We start from the raw sequence: 27,913 nt of genomic DNA, 5'->3' as shown, positions 1-27,913 counted from the left end.
GAATAAAAATGTAAATGCCTCATTTTTATTTAAGTAGTCTTTTGACATGCATTATTTCCAAAACTGGAACTATCAACAGAGAAAAGTTTAAGCATTTCCAATTCCAGAGGATGCATAGTGCCTGTAACAATTAAGGAATGTAGTGGAGCACCCAGTTCCACAGTGGACATCTGCTGTAGTGTGCCTGAAGCAATCTTCTCATCTGGAGCACCCACACGAGCAAGGCCAACACAAATTGTGTTTTCAGTTATTTCTGTAAGAAAGAAGATTAAATGTTTAATTTATTGACTAATGGTCCTACCATATGGAAAAAAGTACTCAAAATGCTTAAACCTTAACTGCTTTCTTAAACCTCCAATTATAAATTATTGGAGTGGTCTAGAAAGAAGCTTGCTCTTCAGAGAAAATAAAGCTTAAGGATGTTGATAAGGAAGAATTCATTCAGGAATTCTGTTCACTTTGAGGAAACCGCTGCTTCTGATTCATTCTACGTAAAGGATAAAATTAAGGGATTTTCATTTTAATAGTATTGAAGGAATAAACATTTTAAATGAGTAGACCTAAAACAATTTCTGTTAAATTTCTGTGATACAACTGCGTCATCTTTATTAGCTGCTGTGATTTTACCCTTGGTCTCAATAAACATTTCACAGTTTGCTCTTGACTAGTGTTAAGAATTCAAGGTAAAAATCACAGTTCTGCATCTTTAGGTTAACCTAGCGTCAGGCTGGTGTTCATGTAGAACAGAGTGTGAGTAAAATATAGCAGAGATTTTGTTGAAGCTTGACTGATCTAAAATGCTCAGAGTCCTTCTGCCTCCTGCAATTCCAATGGACCAAAGAGCTCACAGTTAAATGTGGATAGTCCAGGGTTTCCAGACTAAGGCTTCGACTAAACTTCCAGGAGCCACCAGCACACCTTCATCGATGCTCACTGAACTATGCTGTTGAAACTTGGCCAAATCCATCTCATGACTAAGATTTAAGGCAGCCCAAATCCACTGCAAACAGAATTCTGAGAGTCAGAGGAAGGGAGCGGAGTTCAGCAGCTCATCAATAGGTGTGACTGGAGAGGGGTGGTAGCAGACAGAAGCACTGCAGTCATACCTGGTTTTTCTCCTTGGAGCCTCCTGTTTTGAATAATGGCAAGAAGCTGTTCTGCAGCTTGATTTACACTCATGTAGCGTGGTGGCTCAAAAATCTTTCTTCCTCTGCAGGGAAGGAAAAGCAGAGAAATTTCACATATAACTCATTTTGTTATCCCCAGCAATCTTACAGCTTATGTCAAGAGACCTCTAGACCAGCAGGTTGAACTTAAACAGGCACAGGCTCTCAGGCTGGGCCTTTTAGACAAGAGTGGATTTTTAAAGAGTACAGTAATCTGTTGTGCTCTCATCACACTTGTGATACAGCTGGGCTCCAGCTGGTAGATCATTTAGATCCTAAAAACAAATTCAGCTGCTAGAAGCAATGTGCAGGTTTTGCAGCTACTCTGGAAGGATGCATTAGACTTAAATTCAAGGGCATACAACTGTTTTTCTGTTAAATGCCCTGTAGACAGATGATTACAGACTAGAAATGTATTCTTAAATGAAATGCTGCTTTCTTTGCCAACTGTGGATTTAGTCAAACATTTTATTTTGAAACTACAGAATAAACAAACCTCAATGATACTGTGAGACTTCACAAATGTCAATTTAGACCAGTTCCAGCATGTGTATAAAGGAGCCATTTATATTCACTACTGTCAAAACATACAGATTGCAGAGATGACTAAAATGTGGCAAAAGCTTTTTGAATACAGTTAAACAAACATAAGAGCATATATTGCTTATTTAACTCTTTAAGAAGGGTGTTACGTATTATGTACTTCGCACTGTTGCTACCCAGTGTACAGAAGAATAAATTTATAACACTCTCAGATATTAATCTGTTTCAGGAGGCACAGAACAGTAGAGAAATAACACTTCATTCACCAAGAGGAAAGTCTACCCCATTCTGACTTAGTGCTTCTCACAGGGACAGTTATATAAAGGATCATGTTCTGCTGCAACTCCATTCAGTTACTTTAAATAAAGCCAGGCCCTATTGCAACGAACAAAAGAGTTTCACTCCTTCTAAGAATCAAAAGGCCACTGAAAAGCACAAGAGGAGAAGGCAGGTAAGTTCAGTATTAGACTATGGGCAAAGAACCGTTGTTCCTTGTACAAAAAAACCCCTTCTTAAGTGCACTGTGTGTTTCTATGAATTTTCAAAATGGTGACTCACTTCATGAGATTCTCCAGAGACTGCTCCTTCACTTTAATATCTGTAGAACAAAACACATTAGAACACAGGTTCCCTACAAGTTCCCCACTTAGTTTTCTATGTAGGTAAAGCTTTAACAACATTTTAGCTGTTATTAAAATTATTACTATATTTAGCTATTAGAATATGGATCACACTGTACTGTTTCATGTGTTAGTTAATTTCAAAATCCTGTGACTTTATGCACGTGATTTTATCCAAAGATAGGGCAAATTTCACAGATTTCAGAGCAACACAGCCAAATAAAAATCCTAGTAAATATACAGATAAGCATATTTACCATAAGACAGTTAAATACCAGCACATTTGAGCACACCAGTGCATTGGGACTACTCTTAAACCATGAGCACATTATGTCACAAAAGGTAATACAGTCTGACTGCTCGACAGTGATTACATCACTGTCATGCAGGAATCTGACTTTCGTTAGCACTTCTTTCCTGTCCCAATGAAAATTTAGAACAAACTTCTGTTATGGGAAAAAAAAGGATTTGAAATAGAGAAGAGGTCAGGTAGGTAAGACTCTGCACAGCTGCAATTTTATGAAATAAATTGACCATAATCTCTCCAAGAGGAATTCAAACGTTACCTGTACTCAAATGCCCTCCCCCCCAAATTATCATACTGAAAGCTGGATACATTTTAAACCTTGAATAAGTATTCCTTGTTACATAATCAACTTCTAAACCAAAGTGACTCAGATGAAAGGGGTTTAACATGCAAACCCCCAAGATTTTAAGTGTCCAGTTTACCAAATTGCTTCTACATCCATGAAGTCACTTTGAATTCAAAAGTTTATCACCACTCATCTTTTTAATGTCACATTTGCTTATCTGGTGATCTAGACAGTTGGGTAAACACTCAACACATAGACTAAAATGCAGGAGGAGTGGCTGCTGCTCACCGAGTAAGCACAGGGTGTGCATTCCATTCTGCCTGTTCTTCTCAATCTTGTCAAAGAAGCTTTCTGGCTTCCATGTATCTGTCCAGAACACTATAGAAACCATCTCTCCAAAATTGTACAACTGTAAAACAGAGCAAATGCAGTAACATACATGTGCAATAACAAAAAATAAGAGCATGCAATAATGTTAAAGACCAAGTCATGAACTACCTGTAAAGTTTTTACCTATCGCTGCAGTCACCTTTCCAATGCATAAGTAACTTTCAATATACTTTCTATCATTACTTCATTCTGAAGTAATGCCTTTTAAAGGCAAAAACTTTGTAAGATTAGCACCAAAATTATTATTTGTTATTTCTTACTTTGATTAAGGCTAGACAGCTTCGAATAGTGCCATAATTCAATGTTTTGATTCTATTGATACAGTAGTGTTTATATTAAAATGGCATTTTGCTGCAGATGGAAGCTCTAGCAGGCAAAAGAAGTTACAGTTAAGGAGACAGTGGATATGAAGATCTGAAGACAGATTGTGCAGGAAGCTGAGAGGTACAACATGGTTTATGTACATATGGTAAGAATACTGCTAGCAGAATACTGCTAGCAGATTCTATGTCAAGCATACTCACTGACTCTATTCTCAGTCTTAATATGTTCATTGCTCTAAGTCCCTAATCTTGGTTAAGACATTTGAAGCAATAGTCTTGCCAATCATCTCTGGTGATGCAAAAGTGAAAGTCATATGTAACTTAAAGCAGTATTTGGCTTGGAAGCAGATTTTGCCCTGCAATAGGGGAAAACCATGCATCAATTTTGGTCTATTCAGCTCTGGAATGGGGCCATCCCAGATGGATTTTATGGCTTGCCGATATCCTATCTGCTCAAGCTCACCACAGAAACAACACCTACATGGACTACCCTTCCCAGTTTCTCTGTACTCCTGGAAGGAAAAACTGCTTTGCCAAGCCCACAACAGGAGACAAAGGCACTTTGTGTCCTTTGGCAGAAGACCCTGTGTAGAAGCAGCTCTGGCAGCCCTGTGCCATGTGGGGATTCTCCTATACATATGTATGTTACTGTGGCATTAGGCTGTGGTTTTAACTCCTTTATGCTGGTAGAGCAGAACTTGAATCAAAACAGAAACATGTTTGTTTTCAAGGGACCAAAACCTCAAATTTTAACCATTCATGCTGATAAAACTTATTCAAAGATTCCTGGAATGTAGCTGAAAACATTTCCTCTTTTAAGTATTTCATTCTAGAACAAGGACAAGAACATGCTGTGTACATTTCACAACCTAAAGGTTCTTCCAGTAAAGTAAATACAGGTTGAACAAAATAAATTGCTCCTGATGTAACTTGTTAGCTCTTTCAATGCTGTGTTCTAGAAAATGAAAGAAAAGTCAAACTGTGCTTTGCCCATTTTCCATGTGGCTGCCTAGAACTCTTTCCCATTTTGTACCAAATCTGTAAAAAAACTATTAGTACAAAAAGTTTCTCCTTCTCCCCTTCACTGTTAGAGCATCTGGGAGCAAGATACCTTTAATCTCACTGATAGTATTCCTGCAGTCTTCCCTGAGTGCTGCAATGTCTGGTGCCAACCTAAGTGCTTCCCATCAGCCACCTGAAATCCCTGCAGCCACTTCCCAAAAGCAGCAGTCCTTGTTCAGAACAGAAAGTGGCCTCAATTAACCTTAAATCTTACCTTGTCCCTTTGGCATTTTGATAACCCAAGGAAGAGAAACTTTCACCTCTGTCCTTTAGGAAAAAAAAGGATGTGCAGAAATGGGCAAAGTGTTACTATCTGAGAGGTATTTTGTTGGGAATCAGAACTTCTAAGCCACTCTGCCACATGTTAAGAATGAGTTGGACATTAAACTTGATACCCTACAGTGCTTGTTCTGATTGTTATCGTTCTCTTTTCCATTATTCATTACAAAGATTCTCCATCCTCTTTGCCAACAAGAAGTTAAGCAAGCTATCCTTTTTTGTACAAGCCCTGCCAGTCAGATTCACTAATCTGTCCTTGGTTTACTGGGTTTTGCATTAATACTGAAGCCTGGATGTCAAACAGAGTAAAACATTTTTGTTGGAAATTGCCTGTCTATTCAGTAGAAATACCTTCAGAACACCTTCATGAAGTATTGATATCACAGAAAACCTTACAGTCTCAAAAAAATACACCTGTTTTCTCAGCACCTGGAAAGCACAGAAGTAGCCAATTAAGATAGACTGGGGCACATTTTATCAACCTCCTAGAAATGTCTTTGCAGTTTATGCCCCTCTACTAACTAAACTTGTGAAGAACAGATTTCCTAGCATTAATGCACACATATTTTTACTTTAAATTACAGAGGGCAGAATACTACTTTGGAAAGTCCCTGGTACACCATCAATCTGAATGCTGAGGAACTGAAGCAGTAAGTAGATACCTTTATTGTGCTTGAATACTTATAACCAATTACCTTACAAACACTTCTACAGACACAAACCAATATTTCTTTCTCATCCAGTATTTGATCTCTGCAGACATGTGACATTTAATCAAACATAGGAACTGCTCTTCACCAGGGCAAGCCTGCATTAAAGAAGGAACACATGACTGTATCAGAACTTACACTTTAAATGCTCTCCTTGTACCTCATGCAGAATTCAATTTGTTCCTAATTAAGTTTTCTCTGCTGTGTTCTAGTTTCTACCTCTTGAACTTCTGCATGAAGTATCTGACTTTCAAGAAAAGCCTTGCTGCAAAGAAAGCAGGAAATGTCTAAAATTCCACTATTATCCTAAGGATTCAGGAGTTACAGAAGACAGCAGGTCCACTAAAGACAAAACCCACTGAAATTAAAAAGCATTCTTTCCACCAACCATAAAAGGCTGCAGAGGGTCCCAAAATTCCAGGAATCATGCTTGTCACTGAAATAAAACTGTCTGACACGTTTGTTAACCAAGGAGTGTTACAACACAACTAAGGATTACTGCCATGCTTTTAGACTGTTCCCAAGTTTAGTAAGATGATGAGCTGTGTGTATTTGCAGTGACAGGATCAGGCTGTACAGTGGCTGGCACAGCTCTAAAGAGAGGCAACAGCAAATTAAATTTCACAGCCAAATTCTGTGTGCTGCACTCTCCATGAAGCACCTGGGGTTTAGGAGTGGGCAATGTATGTTCTGTACAAGCCCAAACATCTCAGGCACCACACGTGCACTGATGAGCAGATTTGTTACAGTGCCTACATTCTGCTCAGGCACAAAACTGCCAGAATTTCAAAGGCGCGCAATGAAATGGTTGGACAGATATTTCGTGTTTTCAGCTTGGAAACCAAACTTCTTACCTTCTCCTCAATGCTCAAAAACTTCACAGAAAGGTTTCAAAAGGTCATTTTGAAAGACCTCAGTCTTTGGAAATATCCCTTTCTCCCCACCCTCCCTCCAAGTAGTGACTGGCTTAAGCAAAACTTTGTGCACTTAAATTTTGCAATGCAATAGCTCAGGTCAGCAAAGGAAGCCAGAATTCTCTACTCTGAGGCAATGCCCTGCTGCTAGAGTTTTCTGCCTCATACTGCAGAAAGCAGTTCTTCAACTCACAGTTACATCACCTCAGAACAAGATATAACTTCCTATTTTATTTATACACGATATGAAAGAATGACAACTTCTGGTGCTTGTTTTCTGTTAGTATTTTAACCCTTCTATTAATGCTATTTCTTATTTTACTTCTTGTTTATATAAGCAGAGTTGATTGCAAATTGAGAGGCCAGAATGAACTGTGAGAGAAAAAGTGCTGTACCATGATCTCACCTTGGAAAATCTGAATGCAAGGGGAATTTCAATGAAACTGCTGAGCTACTTTGTTAAAGACCAGTCTGAATGATATCAGATACCTGAAACTGTCCTGATCAACTTGAAACAGTGGTGTGGTCAATCACCACAAAAATTTAGGCATAAAAGATGGAACAAGCTGAGACTAAATAGGGAAATTAAAAAAGGAAGATCCACCATCCCCTCTAAAAAGTACTAAAGCAAGCAGGAGAGAAGATGCAAAATAATATTAAAGGTCAGTTGGCCAACAGCTGCAGAGAAACCAAGAAGTAAACATTTCAAAACACAGACATCTATTTTTACAGCATCTTTCCCAGAATTATTGCTGTATCAGCTGCAATAATGACACAGCAATTTTTCACTTATGAACCTACCTACTTTCCTAACATTTCAAACCACTTCAGAACTGGTCACATGTCTGGGGAAGAAAGTAAAAAAAAGGAGTCACTGCATTCTTCAGTCCTGCCACCATACACAACCAAATACCTGAAAACCCTGGAGGGCTGAAATGCTACCGAGCTATGTTCTGTGTTGAGCTGCTCACAGGTTACACTGCAGATAGTTCTCAAAGGACAGGTGAATTATGCAAATTCAGACTCTTCACAGCCTAATCACAACTCACTGGTAGGAACTAAGAGGCTTTTTCTCCTAAGAGTATCCCTCAATGGATTTGGAGACTGCAGAGCACCTTGCATTATCCCAGGTTACTTCCTGATAGATCCCAATGAACATACCCAAAAAAGCTAAGACATATTTTCTTTATCTTTGTCATAGGGGTTCTGACATGATGCTATGCAATGTTCATGCTCAAAGATAAGGACCCTAAGGAGTCAGGTTTTTCCCTTTATTCTCCCTAACCTGTTAACAACCCTCCAGACCATATACATCAGATTAAAGGGCTCCTACTGTTCTTTGTATTACATATTGTTGCTTGATAGCAGCTTAAGAAGTAGTGCAATTGCCAACAAAGAGGTAGCAAGAATCACTCAGTCTGTTTTTGCTTGGAATTGGTCATATGAAACAACCACAAGCCTAGCTCTTGCCCTTTACACTACCTTATTTAGTACCACAGACCTTTAGCAACTTCAAATGCCTCTCATGAGAACCTTCACATGAAACTGAAATGTTTTACCATTCACATATATGTGGCTTTCACTCCTTTTTGTACTGCAAGCCAAGAAATCGCCCTAGCTGTCCCAAAAACTTCCCATCTCCATAGTACATGCCAGAGAGAAAGGAACTGTGAAAAAAATACATTTGGCCATTTTGCTGAGGGAAACCCACTCCACATAACTGCAGTCTTCAGAAGGCAGCTGAGACAAATCACATAAAATCAGTTGAAGGGACAAGCACATTTTTCCATGGCTGCCTCTTGGATCTGCTTAGGAAATAGCCACTCCACAAGCAGAACAAAATTCAGCTCTCAAAATACTGTGAAAATCCACAAGCAAGTTTGAATAGGAGAGGATTCTCCCCCAAGGTAATGTCACCTTATCTTTAATAACCTTCTAAGATTCTTTCCACCAATATCAAGCAATGTTCCCTTCCTACCCTGGTGACTTCAGTTACCAATATGAAATGAAGATATCTAAAAGAAAAAAAAACCAAACCTGATTAAATACATGTTTTTGGGTCATGTTTGCTGGTGACAAATGGCACTAAGTTGGACAGCAATTGTGACCCACGAAGTAGTGTGACTAGCACTGATTTAACCTTTAATTGGCTTGAGAAACAAATGCCAATTTCTTAAAGGCTCAGAAGCTGGTAGTAACTGAAAAAAACCAACTAGCGACAGAAGACAGTTCAACAGTCAGTCATTTTGTGTAAAGTCCCTCCTGTTAGAGCAAAGAGTGGTTTTGAAGATTAAGGCACACAGAGAGGGTGGGACGCAGAGGCTCCGCTCCTGCAGCTACTACAGGGTTTCTATTTGACTACGAGCACAGTGATTAATGATAGCATCCTTCAGCTTCCTCATCTTTAAGTAATATTTTTCAACTTGACACTGGAAATGTACTCACCTGTTCAGTAAAAACTCAAAAATAACACAGTAAGCATGGCTTTTATGTTTAAGTGATCAGCTGGTAGCAAAAAGGCTATTTTCTATTTTATAACTGTAATTGTCTTCAAGAATTAACTGGACTGCAAACAAAAAACCCAAGATGCGTCACTGAAAGACACAAGGGCACATGCAGATGTTTGTTCTGAAGCTATTCAGGTGGAAAGTGGGTACATCTCAAAAGAAAGGCAGCTCTTTGCTATAACATGTTTTTTTCCTAGCTACCCAACCAAAATATAAAGCCAATGCTTTCAAAATGAACACCACCACTCAGAAATGAGTGTCTCATTTCAGTCCTTTCTCCCACCCTGTGACTTGCCTCCAGCTTTGCACTTCAGTTCTCAATCCTCTTTCTTTATGTTAATGCCATTACCTCAAGCCATTTCAAGTGGCATCATTCCTTCATGTGCATCACAGGTCAGCACAATGTAGAATATTCCTGATGTGTTTGACCACCAGTAGTTCTACCTCAAGGACACATTACCAGCACTGGGTCAGAGAGAATTCTGTCTTGAAAGCACCACTCTGGCCACTGATCTTCCCAAACTAACCCAGATGTCATGCAGATTAGATAGGAATGAGAAAGATGCAAATTAGAGATCCTCAGTTTCCTGCCTCTTTATTCTAGGGCTAAAAGCCGTAGCAATCAGCACTATTCTGAAAAACTGAGTGTGGGCATAGGTAAAGTCTGTGCTTCCCTGGCAGTGTGTGCAGATACCAAAGTGCCTGACTGTCCTCACTGGTGGTTATTCCCCACTGCAACAGGAGTCAGAGTGACAAACACACCCACATGGCAGACTCCAGAGAAGGGAGGTGAACCTGCAGAGAACATGCTAAGAAGCACTAACATAGGAGCACTTTTCCTGGCTTATCTCCCATAACCATATTCATTTGTTTTAAGGGAAAATAGCTTCAGCCATGGAAAAAGAAATCTGGCACGGTAAAGCACAGCAAAAACAGTGTAAAAGAGGAAGGCACAGCAAATCACAGAGCATTATGCACAGTCAGACTACCACTTTGCTAAGTTATACTATCCCAGCACAATTTATCAATGTGAGCGCTTCCAAGAAGTTCAAGAAGTTTAATTTTCAAAATTAAAACCCCACTCTTTTCTTCAATATTCAAAAAAAGCTGCACTAATTCTGTTAAATGGGAAAGACAGTTAAAAAAAAGTATTTGAAAATAGCACCCCTCTTTATTATTTGGCAAGAACTACAGCTATGGAATGAAGGTAACGAACCATTACTGATGCTCTATTGACTTCATTAAATCATCGTAAAGGAAAATTGCGCAAGTACCCAAAGGTTGTTGGCTGCACAGAAACATTGCTCTGATGACCAGAGACATTCTTTTGTGACCAGACTGTGCTGTAGCTGCATTTCACTGACAGCCTAATCAGCAGTTACAGCTCACTACGCACATGGCTCTCTGAACGGCATATAAAGGTGTTTCCTGTTTTTCTCTACTAAGAAAGAGAGAAGGTTTGTATCACAATCACATTAAAACAAGAAAAAAGGCAAACCCTTTTCTGTGGTGAAGCAAAAGAGGAATCCCTCCTGTACTTGACAGGAACTTTGCAATTTGAGACACAATAACTCCAAAACTAAATTGATGGCAGCAGACAGCCATGAAAGTAAAGGCTTTTGAAAGAAACTATTAACTTCCAGCACAACTCTAACTAATCAAAGGCTGCTTTTTTGTAAGATAAAACCTCACTTGCTGTTTATGCCAGTAAGGAGCAATCAAGAGTGAAACATACAACTGGTTATATTCTGTCTGGTAATACAATCACTATTTCCTAAAATGCCTTATACGACAACAGGAATGTTGATTTATGAGAAGGGAGCCCCTCCCAAGCCAGAATGGAAAAGGGGACTAATGCCAGAGTGAATAACATCACATTTCCTTTATGGTCTGCTCCCTTCAGCATGGGATAAGGAAATAGCAATCTAATCTCCAAAACTCTGCATATGTGAAAGACTTTACAGACTGTTTATAATATACCCATGTTAGGTTTCTGGTCTTTTTTTCAATTTACCTAAAAGCTCTATACTCCTCCTTCCTATGCCTGGCTGAATTGTGAGGGAAGCAAACTTTCAGAAAACTTAGAAAACTCTTTGGGCCTTGCATCTTCCTTACTAATGAATGTAAAAGAACAGTAAAAAAAGAGAGCAAGTAGTAGAAACTACTTATCAACAGCCTGACAGCAGGAGCAAATTTTGCACCACCATCCAGCCAAAAGGGGAAGGGTGAGCCCCAGCCCCAACTCTTGTTTTACCCACCCTAGTAAGTGCAGTCATGCGACAGCTGCCATCTGTCTGCTGTACATGTAGATTTTAGGCACCAAGAAGCCTGTTTCCTTCCTAAAAGATAATTTTGCCCAAGTCTTGCAGCAATAGGCAGGTATCACTAAGAAAATGCTCACAAGAAGAATTATAAAGAATGTGACTGCTGTCTAGCATTCCCTTTAGCATTAACTAATGGGACAGGTGTCACTGCACTGAGCCAGGTCAGACAGGGCACTCAGATTTCAAATCAAAACCAAAGATAATACCCAAACTCATTGCAACAGATTTTCTGCTGTTGGTCAGCATTATTATTTGAATGGAGTTTGGAGTATTGGAGTTTGTCAGTGCAAATTTGAAGGTATCAGGTGTTTACTGAAATTAAAATAAATTGTGTTCTTTTTTGTATGGCTAGGAAGGAATTCCTCCTTCAGTGACAGAAAGTTATTGTTCAAACCCTCAACTTGTCTGTAGGACATTTACATTCCTGTGCTTGCTTTTGGCTTTTGTAAAGTGGGAACCTGGTTTAGTGGTTCCCGTACACAGGGAGCTATTCTGAACCTTGAGAGGCCAGGTTCTATGTTAAAGTGATGAATGAAAACAAGAGGGGGAAGCTTCATCTAATTTATATGTGATTAGTTATGATTTATACACTGCCACAATATCTTTCATGCAGGAAAAGTAATAATGGACCCATACATGTGTAAAAGGAAGTATTTTCTTGGGGAACACTAGACTTTTTCTACTTTAGCCATTCAAGATACACAAAAACTGTCATTTGTTTTACTAGTCCTTGGCTAGGCAAGTCCCTCCTCATCAGATGGGCAGAAAGTGGAGACAGATCAAACTTAAGAGTGCACCATATTCAAGACTTTGGAATTAGTTATGATCTGAGTTGGACATATGTGCAGGCTTGTGCATGTATTTCTCTTATGACAAGATCAGCATATTTCTCTACAGGGTAACAACCTTATTTAAGAGTAAATTTATCAGGTATTACCTGATACCTAATACTACCATCAGTAGTAGAAGGAAGCCAACATGAACAAAGCTTTATCTGTAAAATAACTTTAAATACCAAAGGCTCCTGGGGCAGAGGGAAGTTAGAAAGCAGAGAACAGAAGTGTTACTATTCATTTTCATATGAGCTCATCAAAAGGGGCTTTTGCTGACATGTAGCATGCTAAAAGGAAGTGTTAAAAAATTCTAACATTAAGTGTACAGTTGGTACAGATCTTCAAAGTTGAGATTGCAACATGCACTGCCACAGCAGAAGAGCTCACCAATTCTAAGCTTAGCAGTTGTGAAATAACATATATTCATATACAAAAATATTACCTGCAAACCACAGCAGCCCACTGCATTCATTATTGAAGCATTATGAATGACCTTGTAAGGAATCCCCAATTTTACTGCACGTAGCACTAAATCACTGTGTGTCGTGGCCCTGTGGTAAGGAAAGGAAGGAATTAAACACTGAAAACGTGATGTTACCAAGTGTTACTAGCACTACAGATTGTTTTGAAAGTAAAATGAAACCCTTCAAAACAAGGGCAATGCCGAGGTGGGAAGATGGCAACAATATCCTAATTGTTACAGGAAAGTAAAAACTCCAATAAGGCTTCCATATGTCATCTTCCCCCGCTGGAATGCCAGGCATCCTCAGTATGGTACAGCTCTTTGCAGCTTCCTGGCATCATTAAAACTGTAACACTATTACAACTGTTACTTCATAGAGCAGCCTTGGCAAGTACTTGAAAAGGAAAGTTCCATTTATGCTTTGTCTTCTGCAGTATCTGTTGAACATGTGTTGAACTGTAAATGTCGACTCTATTTGGCACTCACTTACACAAAACTCCAGGATTTTGTTACTGGCTGCACAGCCAGGCCCTCTCCCACCAGCACCAATGTGTGCCAAGAAAGCCCCACGCTCAGACAAGAACTCTGAACAGACAGAGGGAAACTGCATGTTTACATAGAAAAAACACCCTTAGACTGAATCAACGTTAATAATATTTAATGCAGATTACTCAAATTAACAATACCTAAATCTGAGTGATCAAGTTCATTCTGAAAGAGTTAAGAATATTCTAGTTTAAGTTTCAAACAGAGCTAAGTTTGGTTCTAGGTCTAAGGCTTGCAGTGATTGACTGCTGCAAGAATTACTGGGTTTGCAGGTAAGCAGTTGAGATTAGAGCCTTTCTAAAATGGTAAGTACATATAGATTGAGCAAATATTTGAACTGCAACATTGTTTACCTATTTTGCTTGTATGTATGCTTATATGTTTGTGAAATATAAAAATGCACCTGCCCCTTGCCTAAATTTATCAAACCTGATCAATGACCTTATCAATTTCAATCTCAAGATGTACCACACACTTCTGTGTGGCCATTCCAAAGAAGGAAGAAAAGAAATAACATTTGGCCATCAGAACAATGAACTAGGAAAATTGCTTTCACCCTGGCCTTGTTCAGTTACCCTAACAGAATTCCCTTGATCTTAGCCTGATAATTTCGATGCCTTGTGTCTGACCAGCACCCAGTCAGCAGATCAGGTGCTTCAGACTGGAATACAAATGTGGCATCAGCTGGCAAGGATCAATATTTTAAAAAAGAAATCAATTTCAGTGGAAGAAAAAAACCCCGGAATTTGAATTTGGGAAATCTGAAACGCTTATACAAACAGGCTCCCAGACTGAGGAGAAGGCAGTAAAGTGATCTAAACTAATATTTAGCTACTACACAAACATTGCTCCTGCCTTGCAGAAGCAAAGGTGAATTAAAAATGTCTGCTCTAAGAGAAGAGGAGACTAGTTTTACAGCCTTGTGTTAGTCCATGCACATACGAAGGACAAGGAGCACTGGAGGATTTTGTGGTTATGCTAATACTGACCTAGGGATCAGCTGGCTTTATTCACTGAAATTTGCTCCAGCCAATATTTTTTTTCACCCAGTAGATTTGTTTATAATGACTGAAAAGCAGAAGTGCCCTTATGAGCACTCAGCTAATACCAGGAAAAGTTTCATGGAGTCATCCCTCTACACCCATAACTATAGTAGTATTTTCTGTCACTGATACAGACTTTAAGTTTTATGGGTAGAAATAACATGAATGTTAACACCAGCCTGGAGTGGTGGGCTTTCCACTGTACTACTAAAGTTGTCAGGTTCTTGTAGCACATCCATGGGTGTTACCACATACACAGATAAAAACTTGCAGAGAACAACAGTGAGGGTGACAGAGCACAGCCTGCTTAATTGCTTTAACCATTAACCACCAACACCTGGCATTTCCTGTGGCTGCCAGGTACTCTGCTCACCTACAAATATACTTGAAAGTCTGTGATCACCTGCATGTGGCCTCTATCCTCCTCCCCTATGGTCTCTCTTAGGACAGAAACAGTACTCTGTCCTAATAACCTCCTTAGGGCTCTATGTGATCATAGGAGCAGTTCTAGCTGCAGTATTAAGAGCTAAGAACATAAACATATAGAGAGAAGCAACTCATTCAAAAAAAGGGTAGTTTTTTAACTGAGCTTTTTCAGCTCTCCAGTTGTGCCACCTAGAAGGCAGCTCAGATAGCTATGCAAGTTATTCTAAAGTGATGAAACCCCTTTTGTAGTATCTGAGAGCCAAATTAGGAGACAGCTAATGCACATCTTGGCCAGAACACGTTGCTCAAAAGGGTGCAACAACACCCTGGAATAGCATTCTATCAAAAATATTTCTTCTTCCCGTTCAAGCTTCAGTTATCAAAAGGTATTTGTGATGGTGGTTTTATGGTTTGGGTTTTTTTGTAAAAATGGGTTTCCATGCCACAGCTTATTTGTCATTTGCATAGAAGTTCAGTAAGTTGGTCCAGGTTTGATGCAAAAGGGGAGATGAGGGGAAGCAGGTTAAGTCTTTCATTAGGTTACCATTCTCTTTCTGGGGTTCTGTGCTCTTACATAAACTGCTCTTAGTGATGAGGATCCATTTCCATTAAAATCTCTAGTGAGAAAGATGAATTTTTTTTACACCAGAGAAGGCCATGGAGTGTGCAAAATTTGTGTTCTATCTGAAGGATTACTTTGAATAGCATGCTGAATTCTGTACGTGCAAAATTTCCTATCTACTTAGATGCATATTCATAGTGTCTTGTGTCTGGCAAAAGACCAGTCTGCTAACAATGGTAAAACACACTGACTTTTCTGAGACACAAAGCAATTGTTATAAGGCAGCTCACTTTTATGTTAGAAATATATTGTATAGCTAACATTTTCATTAACAACCAAAAATTATGTAATACGTTGACCAGAACTAAAGTATTTGACACTGAAACTGAAGATAACTGAGGCAGATCAGAATACTGCTTACAAGTAGCAACTACATTTCAATCCATGTAGGTTTTTTTCATCTTGTGTACTTAGATCAGTCACTGGATCAGAGCACAAGGGTACAGGTAACATGGCTCTACACTCTGCACGAATCCTTAAAGTAAACATGGACTGCAAGTATAATTAATATTTCTGAAATACAGGGTCATCTGCCCATAATTAGTTTAACATAATATTCTCTTGCCAATTGCCTTTAACCTGTATTTACACAAATTATCTGCTTTTGACAGATGTGCACACTGCTCCTTTTTTTCATGAGCTCCATTTTTTCACTCACAAATAAGGTGCTCAGATTTCATTTTTCTTGTGCCCCTTATACTGTGGTATAAATCTTGCATCACCAGCTGAAGATGAAAAGCTTTTCTGCATGGCTTGACATTACAGATTGATGATGCCTGACCAAAGAGACAGAAGGAGATCCCTCTGGTCATAGAAAAAGACCAAAGCAAATGTACTTTCCAGCAGGAATAAAAAGTGGAAACAAAAGTCCTAATAAACCAACATGAGAAGACATTTATAATGACATAAGTGATTTTAAAAACTAGCATAAATCAAAGCGGATGCACCATACAACCAATAATCTGTATTCATTCTAAAACAACTGAGTATAAAAGCTGCAGTTTATAAATACAAACAGCAACTAAAAGAATACTCCCCCCAAAAACCACATTTCTTATTTATGTGATAACCTAGAATTTCTTCTGTTAGCAGACAAATAATGAGGCAAAGCATTGTTATAAAAGCTAGCACAGAGAATGATAACTAATGAAATTATGAATGTCTGCTGAAGGAAAGATTCATACATCATGCAGAGTCCACATTATCTATAATGAACATCTGGGCAAAGAAACTCCAAAGCAAGATAAAGTGTGGAAAACTGTATGTATATTTTTAATACAATAAGGAATATACAGACATAAGAAGTGTTTCTGGTCTGAAAATCAGTTTCCTCAAAAAGAACTACAGTAACAGAATTGGCTTCTTCCTATTGAAAAAAGAGTGATCAAGCTACAACAATAATTAAAATGTTGCTTTGTCTTACCCAAAAGGATCACCAACTACAAGAAATGCAACATCACAAACATCAGCTTCTTTTAAAAGGCTATCTGCTTCTTGTTCCACCATTTCTCGGTCAGCCAAAATCAACTCTTTTCCATAAAACTCTTCCTAGAAATTGAAATTAAAAATAACCATCAAAATAAGACACTTAGGAATGCTTTTGTATCTCTCTGGGTGCTCTCTCAGGAATACAGACAATGGACAGTGGAATAGGTAACATTATTATTCTTCCCAGCAGTCTGCCCCATGTCCTGGAGAACCTCACCTCTGCTTGCAAGAATACCTGAGCTCCCCATAAGGCAGCTCCTGAGCTGACAAAAATTGGTGAACCACTTTATCCTGATACTGACTTGGTTTTTCATGCCTTCTGTGTCAGTTGAGGAGCTGCACCTAAAGCAGCTCAATCACACCTGCACACTGAGGGTACCTGGGTGGACTCCAGGTAGAGTTAATTTAACCTGCTGCTCTATGTAAGGTATCCCCTCTCAAAGCCTGAGCCCAGCTCTTAGGCTACTTACAATACTGGCACCCAACCAGATACAAATACCACACTAGCTACACCACAACCTGTTCTCTCAAGTTTTTCCTTAGTACATTTTAGCTAACCACATCTAAGGAATGACTTCATATTAATCCTTCATCTTGAGTTCTTTTTAAGAACTTTTTAAGAAGTACTTTACCATGTATACAGGTGAACATGTATTTGATCATGTCCTAATTTTTCTTCAGCAGCTTAGTAATCATGTCTCTTTGTACATTTTAAAGGCCTTTATTTCCAGAATCAACTTCACACATGTAATGAAACTTCAGTTAGTTCTAGAACACGTTTTCTGATCATACTGCCATGTCATGTGTCACCGTGCATTTTATATGCTCTTTACATGATTAAAGTTTTTTTTGTAGGGCGAAGACCAAGAAAGGTGTTTTTGTGCTAAGTAGTAGTCAGCAAATTTGTGTGGTATTATGAATATTAATAAATTGATAAAACTATTCAAGTCAGTTATGGCCCAGAAAGGTTTTCCTCTGACTTCTGTGCCTTCTTTGCCCACACAGTGAACTGACAAGAGAACTATCACACCTGTACAGAAGCGGAGTAGTGCTTTCACTAAAAAATCCACCCCATAGCTAGAGTAATAGGTATGGGACCTCTGTTACCAGGTTACATTCCCGTTCCTGAACATGAGTTCCTGCCCATTTTGGGTAAGTTTTCCTAACTCCATAAAATCAGGATATTATTTTCCTCGTGAAACAGACTGCAACCTTTACAGATTCAACGGAAAGGGGACCAAATAAATGTGTAAGCAACTCTTGTACCTGTGATTTGGAACGACTGACAGTCACCCTGGGATAATGCTGAGATTGATACTAAGCTAACTGCAGCAAATTTTGACACCCCACAGGTTTTCATTAGGTACCTTAGCCCAGATGCACATCAGCACAATGGGAGCTGGTCTCTAAAGCAAAGCACTCCATAACTATGCATCCCTTTCCGTGGGCTACCATTGCACCAGGCTGGCTTTGGCCCCACACTGTGAGCAAATGCATGCTCCAGAACAGATGGGGTGCAGTCCCAGGAACACATCTTTCAGTTTGGCTTCATCCAAGGGAATCTATTTGCATGCTTTGAGACTGCTCCACAATGCTAATCAAAGCAAGCTAAGTAGAGAATATAGAAAAAGCAATCTCCTAGCAAGAAGTAAAATGGAGACTCACTGGGAGGCCACTGGGTCCAAACAGTTCTTTCACCAAACTCTGGGCCAATTTGGATGGTCAACATCAAATAACTTTTAATATACATTTTAGGCCAACCAGATAAACTAAGCGAGTCATGTCATTTGAATTTTAAGATCTGATTTCAATACCATCAACACAGAAGGATTTCTAGGAAGTCTCTGCAGGAAAAGATCTCCTCATTACTTCTTGAGACTTTTCCTCTAACTTTTCATGGTGCTTAGGAGAGATTGACCTTCAGATTAGTAAATAAACTATTCAGCATTGTCACCTGTATGTAAACCAGGCTGTATGATAAACCCTTGGTCATTAATTCCTATGTTCCCTCTTAGGTGGTTTCAGGTAAGACCATATCTTTTACTTTGTTTTTATTGATCTCTTTTCCCAGTTATCTCATCTTTGTGATTTCAAGGTTTGCAAAAGACTTAAAACGATAAGAAATATACAACAAGAAAACCCCAAATAACCACATCAAAAATATTCAGCATTTATCTATTATTCAATGTTTTATGTTCGGATGGATAGGAATCCATTAATTTTTTTTTTTATAGCAAATGCACATTTTGAGAAGTAAAAATCTCCAGGTAATCCTTTCCATGTAGCAGTTTTCCAACTATCAACCATCCATAAAAAAGAACATTTTGTTTTGAACAGACTGACTACAATTTAGATTGCTTCAGTGTACTGAAAAGAAACATAAAACCACAGAGCATATCTTCATACAGCAGATAAACCAGAGATGGCCCCAAATATTCTAGCCTACCTTGTATCTGGAAAGCATGTAATGCTGATTACAAGCCAAAACTCTCACATGCTCTATGTATATGCAGGTCTGCATACAGGTACATTATGGCCATACAGCACCCAAGACCCAGATAGCATCAGCTTATTCAGAGGCAAGATCTCTGGTCTGTGGGCAGCTATGCTATTTTTCTGGTATTATTTCAGAACTACACCGTATCCTTCTGTGACTATCTATGAACCCCTCAGAGTTATGATCTGCACATTTTTACTACTGTTGTCTTCCATGGGGTGTGTTTGCTAATGAAAAGTTTATCTCCATGTTGTTCAACAGCCCATCTCCGGCTGAACTGTGCCTTTCTGGGAATCCCAACACGGTGAGGCAGCTTGGCCCACGTGGAAACGTGGAAATGTGAGATAATAAAACTGTTATTCCCAGCAGGCACGCCGTAACACCTCAGGCTGATACAGAGGTTCAGGGCTTCAAACCATGTATTTTTCTGGTATGACTTTTGTTTTTTTTTTTTCTTTTTAAAACAGATTAGACACTTTTCCAACCAAGTCCTCCAGTATCTCAAGGCCTGCACACATTGGTAGGTTTTGAGATGAAAACTAGTGCCAACAGTTGTAAGAAGGAACATTTTATTTTTGCTGCAGTCTTCTTGCAAGGTAGCAAGATTTCTCCTATAAAACAGAGTGAAGGTCACGTCTCCCGAGAACGGGCACCGCCAGTTTCTCCCACGGACCCACCAGCCCCAGCACGCCCCTGGCTCCGTGGTACGAGAGGCCTCGGGCCCTGTGGCCAGACCTACCAGCGCTTCCTTGCCCACGGTGAGCACGGACGTGTAGGCCTCCAGGTACACCCTGCGGCACCGCCGCACCGCCTCCAACCCCTTCACCGTGATGTCCTTGGCATCCCCCAGGCCCAGCCCCACCAGGTACAGCATGCTCAGGGAGCGCGGCCGAGCCGCCACCTGCCTCAGGAGGGACACGGAAGCGGGATCGGCCGGGGCGCCGCACGCCCCACCACTGGCGGGGACCCGGGCCCAGGTCCGGGGGACAGCCTGGCCCCCGGCTGCCCGTTTCCCGGCTCCCGGCTGCCCGTTTCCCGGCTCCCGGCTGCCCGTTTCCCGGCTGCCGACTCGCAGCTCCCCGTTTCCCGGCTCCTCTCGCCCGGCTCCCGGCTGCCCGCGGTGCCGTTGGGACGCAAGGGACGCCGGGAGTTGTAGTCTTGGGCCGCAGAGAGGCCATGGCGGTGGCGGACCGGCCAGGGGCGGGTAGTGTCCCCGTGGTACCAGTCGCCAGTGGCCACAGCATCCCGGTGCTGGGGCTCGGTAAGTGGCGGCGGGCCCGCCCAGAGCCCGCCTCCCTGCCAGAGGCGTTGTGAGAGGACGGGGGTCACCCCGGGGCCCGGCCCGGCCAGGCCGGCTCGGCAGGTTCGGCGCTGCCTTTGGCCCGCAGCCGGACTCGCCCCAGGGCAGCCCGGACCGGAGCCTCCTGCCGAGCTGCCCGCGCTGAGCCTGGTGCTCCTCCAAGAGCCCCTGTGCTGCCCGGTGAGGCTTCGTGCTCCTGCCAAATGCGACCAGCTAGGCCTGCTGGGGAGCGGTGTGCTCCCAGCACCACTGCACCGCTCCCCTCCCACCTGGCCCGGGGCGATGTGCGGTGGTTTGGGTGTGTTTTCTTACGAGGCTTGGGAGCAGACTTTTCTTTAGAGCAGACTCTCATGATAGAATTAACCTTATTGCACCTGTTGGACTGAGAGCCTGTGTAGGAATCTCAGCATCTGTGAGGCACAAGGGAATGGTGGTTGATGATGAAGGATACTTGATGCAGCTGTCTCTTAGTCACTATGTAGTGAGCAAAACGGCTTATGTTGTTCAAAAATTACTATGTAGTGAGCAAAACGGCTTATGTTGTTCAAAAATTACTATTTTTTTTCCCTTTTGCTGTTTTTTGGTTGGTTGGTCGGTTTGGTTTGGGTTTTTTTGAGGGGTTGGTTGGTTATTTTAATCTGTAACACTTACTGCCAATTTACTTTTCTTGGAGACTTTTTATAAAAATAATAATAAAAAAATAATGTACATAGTCTGTTTTAGAGAATGGACTTGGTTGTCTTATGTCTATTGTTTCAGTATATGCTGAACTGTGCTTCAGACTGTCTACAGAACCACCTTTTTTATCGAGGATGTAATGCATTTCTTGGGTTATGGGAAGAATAAACTGGCTAGAAAGTAGACATGCAGAAAGACTCCTTTGTACTCTCCACCCAATAGCTGCTCCCTGTCCTTTTGCTGTGTTGGGAAGTCCTGAGCAGCCTGTTGTTAAGCCTGAATTCATACCACAGTAAATGGATAGTGGCATACAGGAAAATCAAGTTGAATTTTTCTGGCCCAGTAACTTCTGCCAGGTATGGCTTTCAAGGAGCTTCTCTTGGTTTTCAAGGAGCTTCTCTTGACTTACAGTGGTGGTGTTGTCATGAACAGGATTTGGTTCTTTGGTTTCACCTACCTATTCTTGTCTTGCTAGAGGAACACTTTACATAGTGCTTTATATATTCTGCAGATCTTTGACAATTATATAACAGACAGGAACCAGTCAGGTCATTTTAAGGAGTCCTTGATATACACTGCAAAATGCTGAGAATTTAAGAAAAGAACAGAGAAAAAAAAGTTGAAGACTTGCCACGCTTGCATTTGTGGTCAAGCTGTAAATACCACAATATGCAGCCCAACACAATGGGATCTTTGTGGTAGTTATTCTCACTTAACTGCTCTTTTCCACATTAATGGCTTATTTTTGTTACAGTCTCACTGCATTAACTAATATTTGCAGTGCAAAAGATTTACTCAGATATGAAGTAGAGGAGAACTTTCTTAAATGAGAATGCATTTTCTGCAAGGCCATTTTCTGTAGGATTTAAGATTTGTTTGTCCTTTCTTATCCCTCTAAACATGCAGACCTAATTGTTATCTGATCCCTCAAAGACAACTTTAATAGTCACAGATGTTGCCTCTGTTGCTAGATAATCTTTCTAAAAGCTTCAGAGAGATAAATATGCTAAATACGCATAAAGATGGTTCCAGCTCTCCAGTTGTGCCACCTGGAAGGCAGCTCAGATAGCTATGCAAGTTATTCTAAAGTGATGAAACCCCTTTTGTGGTATCTGAGAGCCAAATTAGGAGACAGCTAATGCACATCTTGGCCAGAACACGTTGCTCAAAAGGGTGCAACAACACCCTGGAATAGCATTCTATCAAAAATATTTCTTCTTCCCGTTCAAGCTTCAGTTATCAAAAGGTATTTGTGATGGTGGTTTTATGCTTTGGGTTTTTTTTGTAAAAATGGGTTTCTATGCCACAGCTTATTTGTCATTTGCATAGAAGTTCAGTAAGTTGGTCCAGGTTTGATGCAAAAGGGGAGATGAGGGGAAGCAGGTTAAGTCTTTCATTAGGTTACCATTCTCTTTCTGGGGTTCTGTGCTCTTACATAAACTGTTCTTAGTGATGAGGATCCATTTCCATTAAAATCTCTAGTGAGAAAGATGAATTTTTTTTACACCAGAGAAGGCCATGGAGTGTGCAAAATTTGTGTTCTATCTGAAGGATTACTTTGAATAGCATGCTGAATTCTGTGCATGCAAAATTTCCTATCTACTTAGATGCATATTCATAGTGTCTTGTGTCTGGCAAAAGACCAGTCTGCTAACAATGGTAAAACACACTGACTTTTCTGAGACACAAAGCAATTGTTATAAGGCAGCTCACTTTTATGTTAGAAATATATTGTATAGCTAACATTTTAATTAACAAATAAAAACAATATGCACCTTGTTTATTGTATGATTATGAAAACTGCTGGTAGCTTTATATTTCATATGGTTTAATGCTAACAGTTGTGTTAGCCAACATTATTCATGTGCAGAGGGTCAGGCATGTTTATGGTCAATTTTCATTACAAAGGCTGCTTTCTACTGGAGTAGGCTTAAGTCTAAAATGAATTGGCATTTTGGCCCTAATGCTTGTCTCGAGTGTAAATCTATGCCCTCGAGAGTGCATTACCTCATAGTGGCTTTAGATTGCTTTTGAAAAAGGATACATTCACTATCTTGCTAACAAGATAGTTTGTAAGACCTTATTAGTGTTTTAGAAGTGCATGGCAAATAACTGATATAAAACGTGACACTGTTTAAAAGTTACAGATATAGTTACACTTTTTCATAGGAGCTACATGTGTCTGAGAATCTGCTGGTGAGACTTTGTACTATAGTAGAAAACTATATTCTTTCAATTTCTTAACTGCAGAATAGTTGGTGCTTATCTAAAGGAGCATCCTCAAAAACGTATCACTTGTCAAAATGGTACACACAGTATCATCCTTGCCAGGTTTTGGAAGAAAAATGCGTAATTTGAACTGCTCATGCTTACTTCTGTTAAGTAGGAAGCTCTCACTTAGAAAGTTGTCACTTCCTTTTTTTGTAAGTCTGAGGAGTGAAAATGCCACTCTCTAAAGCATTTGATTATAATTCAGTAGCACAAGGGCTTTTCTTCCTGTAACTGAAATATTAGGACCTTTGTCAAGCTCATGTGCTGAATGGTTGACATCTCTTAAGGTTTTGGCACTTTCTGTTGAAAGGCTCTTCATCCTCTTTATGTGGTAGTTATATTCCCATTAGAACAGGGTTTTGTGTGTTTCTTTGTGTTTGCTGTTTTGTTGGGGTTTTTTTAGGGATGGTAATAATTGCATTCAGGTGGGTTGGTCAAGTAGCCAGTGATTTCTTGGAAAGATGTGCTGGTGATACCAAAAATACATAGAATGTTTTTGTGTGAAGTTGCTTTCTATGTAATCTTTGGGGCAGCTAGAATTAACAACAACTTGATGAAATAAAAAATTCTCTAACGATACCCTCCTATGAAAGAATAAAATTAATTGCATGCTTGTTAGGGAAGGGGCATCAGGACAGGCAATTAATAAACAAAATAATCAAGTATTTATACTCACCGTGCCTTGCTCATGTCACACACAGTGAATATTTTATCAGTAGTAATAATGGTCTGTACAGAACATCATTCAAGAATGCCCAGCACCATTATTGTAGGTACTGCAGCTGGGAAAGCAGTCAGGTACTGCTCTGGGCAGCTTCTGATCAAACAGCCAAAGCCTGGGGAGAAAGTAATACACACACACACACACACACACAGAGTCCTTCCAGACTCAAGGGAAACCATTAAAATATCTCTGGCCTCATTTCAGGGTGTTTGATAGATAACGTTCCTGATACTCTGCTGTACCCTTGTCTAAGTAAATAAACCGTAAAAGTAAGTTTTTACTGATTTTTAGTTTGCTGATTGCATTAAGACATTGCATCATTTGCATTGCAATCACTCAGGACTTCTTGTATTGTTCCCAGTTCTTTTCACAACAAATAGGCCTCCTGGCAAAAAGCACAGCATCAGATTGCTCCATTTTCATTGCATCAGGTTGTGTTGGTTTTTTTTTCCTCAAAATGCTACATAAATTTTAATCTTAATGCTGAATGGAAATACTTTAACATTCCATTATGTTTACTAATCCACTAATTACCTACTTTTAAATTATTAATCCTAAAGTTGCTTATTTTCATTCTTAAACTTAGCTGTGGTCAAAAGAAGGCCCAGTCCTGCTGGACTGGAATAAAATTAGATTTTGCTTTTCAACTCAATGGCAGTAGAATCAAGCCTTCGCTTATTTTCTACTGTTACTGCCTTTTTTAGAATTCATGGCTCTTGTTTCTTCATGGCTTTGGTTCTTAAGGAAATTTATGGAACAGTGGTCCTGGTACCAAGACCTATGGCACTCCCTGCTATTAATCTTACCCTGTAATAAGAATTGGCTGTTTATTTCTTCCCTTTGTTTTATGTCTCAACCATTTTTTTTTTATTCTCTTGGGGCTCTGCTTCTCACCCATGGTTACCAAGTTGCCTTAATAGCCTCTTGTGATGAACAAAATGCCACCTCTATAAATCTTTCTGTCTCAATTCATCCACTGTTTCGGTAGATCTGACCTTGAGAAGTTGTACTTGATCTTTGAGGGCCTCCAGATATTTAACTTCTCTCCTGTACAGAATGTGGCCATGTCCCAGGCAGCTGGGTGTTTGCAGACAGTGGAACAAAGCAGTGTCCTCTCCCAACCTGACTAAACCTGGTGAGCTCCTACCTCCCTTGCTTTCTTCCAGCTTCACCTCCTTCCATCCTGGTGCTGTTTCATTCCTTAAAAAAACCTGAACACTGTACAAGTGTTGTTTTAAGGGGTACTAATAAATGCATCTGGGGAAAAATGCTGGGCCAACTTTTGCTTACATCAGAGTCTACAAGGTACAGAAATACGCTCTTTTTTTCTGACGGAAGTTGCTGCTTTGTCTCTGCTCTCTTGTACACCTATAAATCTATGAGGTCAGCTTTTTATATGTTTGCTGGGGATTTTACCTTATATTATGGCATACGAACTGTGATTTAATAGCAGAAAAATAGCTTCATTTCTCATGCTGGATTCTTTTTGGTAAACACTGTATTGCTGATATGATACAGATGAATTTTAGAGGTCCTTCACTAATTCTAAGTAATAAATCAATTTAGGTTTCTACCACTGTTTAATAATTAAGACTTTTACCAGTATAAGCAGAGGCACTTCATGTGTATGCTTTTAACTTTCCTGTTGCCATTAAGACTTTTAAATGTTACAAGCCTAATTGCCCAAGAGAAAAACAAATTATTTGTAAGCAATTTGAAATCAACAGAGAAGCAAGCTCCAGTATATATCATTTTTGTATTTCAGCATGGCTTTTTGGTGTAAAAAAATTATACCAAACTTTGTGGGGGGAAATAAAAGAAAGCTAAACTTTATCTTTCAACCTTCATATAGCAGATTTTAGTCATCGTACCTTTTTTCTTTGCCAGAGCTTGCTAGCATAGTTTTGGCAGCATTGAATGGTGATGTCACATGCTACTTTAACCTGAATTGCAGTAGTTCCTCATGCCACCAAATGGGGAGAAAGGAGGTACTCATTCCTGAACTCTCTTCAGTTCTAACGTTTATGCAAAGTACAGCACAAAAAGTGATACAAAATCCTTGTTGTAGGGGAAGAAGGGAGAGAAAGGGGAAAGCCATCTTTGTGGCTTTGCACCAGTTTCATAACTTTAAGGTCTGTTTATTCTTCCTTAGTGCCTGAATGGAAGTGCTTTGCATTGTAATGCATAAAGTTCTAAGGCTGAATGTGCAGTGTGAGAGGAGGGGCTAGACGAGATGTTATTTGTCTCAGAAACTTTTAGAAAATGCGTTTTAAATTGTTAAGATAAAATTTGCGGGGAAAAATAAGCGTTTAATCAGAAACATTCTTTATTGTTCAGCTTAGTTTGCACTAAGGGGAACTGGGTTGTTGCTGTCCTTGGAGCTCATGAAAGCAATTAGTTACCAGTGGGACATGGCAAGTCTCAGACCTCACACTGCCACGTGGTAGTGCAGGAGGAGGATCTGTCATGATTCACAATTACACTTTGCAAGTAAAGGGCACTGGTATGATGTCAGAAATTACCCATCAGCTTGAATTAGGATGTCACAATGGTAATTATTGTACATACATTTTCATTGTGTAAAGCTATGAGTCACTACAAATCACAATTCTTTTTATAATTTTTCCTATAATATTATCTTTACAGTGTTTTAACTGGCTTTGAATCATTGGTCTCATGTTCAACTACACTTAAATTTGCTGTCCCTCTACATAATTGTATGTTGATTATACATAATTATAAATTATTAATATAATTTATTTTTAGGTCAGCCTTTCACAGCAGGAATGATTATGATAATGTTCTAATTAAGTACAGAATATGGGTTTAATATTTTATTTTCTTTTGATCATTCTTTTTTGTGAAAGTTTCATGCAGGAGAAAAATATTGGGTTTATCTCATTTGTAGTATTTGTCTTATTTGTAACGTATCTCCAAATGTCTAACGTTAGTTAATTAATGTCATCCTCATCAGGTAGAGCAGTCTAAGGACATATTTGAAACAGGAAGGGAAATAATACTTTTGTTCAGTCTGTTTATTTGCTGTACATAGTACATATCCTATTAGTTATGAAGTTAAACGTTCTATCAAGGTACGGTAAGTATTGGAAGTAATTTCAATTGAGTTAAGAAAGAGAATAGAATGAAAATAATTTAAAACTGGTTCACACCAGCAATTCTTCGTGCACTATTAACTGCTAAGATCTAGTCACAAAACATTATTCTGAGGAGAAAAGGTTTAGTGAACCCTAGAAATTGGATTTGATTTATGCCAGAAAATCTGCCTTTTCACTGCTTGAGATTTCTATGGAAGGAAGCCACAGTCTTTTACCAAATGGTTTCTAAGGTAACATCTTATAGCAGAGCATCTGAAACCAATTTGGTTGTTAATGAGAAATAGTTCTCACGGTGGTGGGAAAGTGTGGAGTGAAAGAGAGGCTTCAAGATTTGGCAGTCTGTCTGTAAAGGCATTTAAATAAATGTGTGCTGCTGCTCTGCTTATGAAATTTCTACGTGAATTGCACATTCATAATTGCCTTTCAAATGTATAGGTCTCTTTTCAGGTTTTATTGATAAGTTGTGCATGATTAA

The 27,913-nt window shown here is 39.6% G+C and overlaps 2 protein-coding genes across 3 annotated transcripts in view; one reads left to right on the top strand and one right to left on the bottom strand.

The window, feature by feature from the left end:
* Positions 1 to 11: 11 nt before the first annotated feature.
* On the bottom strand, positions 12 to 20,346 carry DPH5 (diphthamide biosynthesis 5). The gene is made up of 7 exons (XM_048312502.1): positions 20,089 to 20,346; positions 16,788 to 16,912; positions 12,707 to 12,815; positions 3,211 to 3,331; positions 2,268 to 2,307; positions 1,107 to 1,210; positions 12 to 253 (listed from the first exon to the last, which is right to left on the bottom strand). The coding sequence occupies exons 1-7, from the start codon at positions 20,221 to 20,223 to the stop codon at positions 30 to 32; spliced, it is 858 nt and encodes a 285-aa protein (XP_048168459.1). The 5' UTR covers positions 20,224 to 20,346; the 3' UTR covers positions 12 to 29.
* A 148-nt stretch (positions 20,347 to 20,494) lies between these two features.
* The window catches only part of LOC125329942 (uncharacterized oxidoreductase ZK1290.5-like), a 46,333-nt gene continuing 38,914 nt past the window's right edge, over positions 20,495 to 27,913 (top strand). The window contains exon 1 of one of the 2 annotated variants that reach the window (XR_007205324.1): positions 20,495 to 20,610. Coding sequence is in view for 1 of the 2 variants with exons in the window: in XM_048312501.1 (XP_048168458.1) it covers positions 20,526 to 20,610 (85 nt within the window). In the remaining variant the exon portion in view is untranslated. The remainder of the gene's footprint in view (positions 20,611 to 27,913) is intronic. The other variant, XM_048312501.1, reaches the window with a different exon arrangement.

This window comes from Corvus hawaiiensis, chromosome 9 (assembly GCF_020740725.1).
Source record: "Corvus hawaiiensis isolate bCorHaw1 chromosome 9, bCorHaw1.pri.cur, whole genome shotgun sequence".
NCBI classification, from domain to species: Eukaryota; Metazoa; Chordata; class Aves; order Passeriformes; family Corvidae; genus Corvus; species Corvus hawaiiensis.
The sequence above is the reverse complement of the archived record's forward strand: the minus strand, read 5'-3'. Positions and strand labels throughout refer to the sequence as shown.

Bases quoted from the DNA above. Each gene is read 5' to 3' on its own strand.
- DPH5 (XM_048312502.1), bottom strand. From the start codon at position 20,223: ATGCTGTACCTGGTGGGGCTGGGCCTGGGGGATGCCAAGGACATCACG. The intron at 16,913-20,088 runs GTAGGTCTGGCC...TTCAATTTCTAG, and splicing joins CCGTGGGCAAGGAAGCGCTG to GAAGAGTTTTATGGAAAAGA. The intron at 254-1,106 runs GTATGACTGCAG...TCTTTCTTACAG, and splicing joins GCTCCAAGGAGAAAAACCAG to AAATAACTGAAAACACAATT.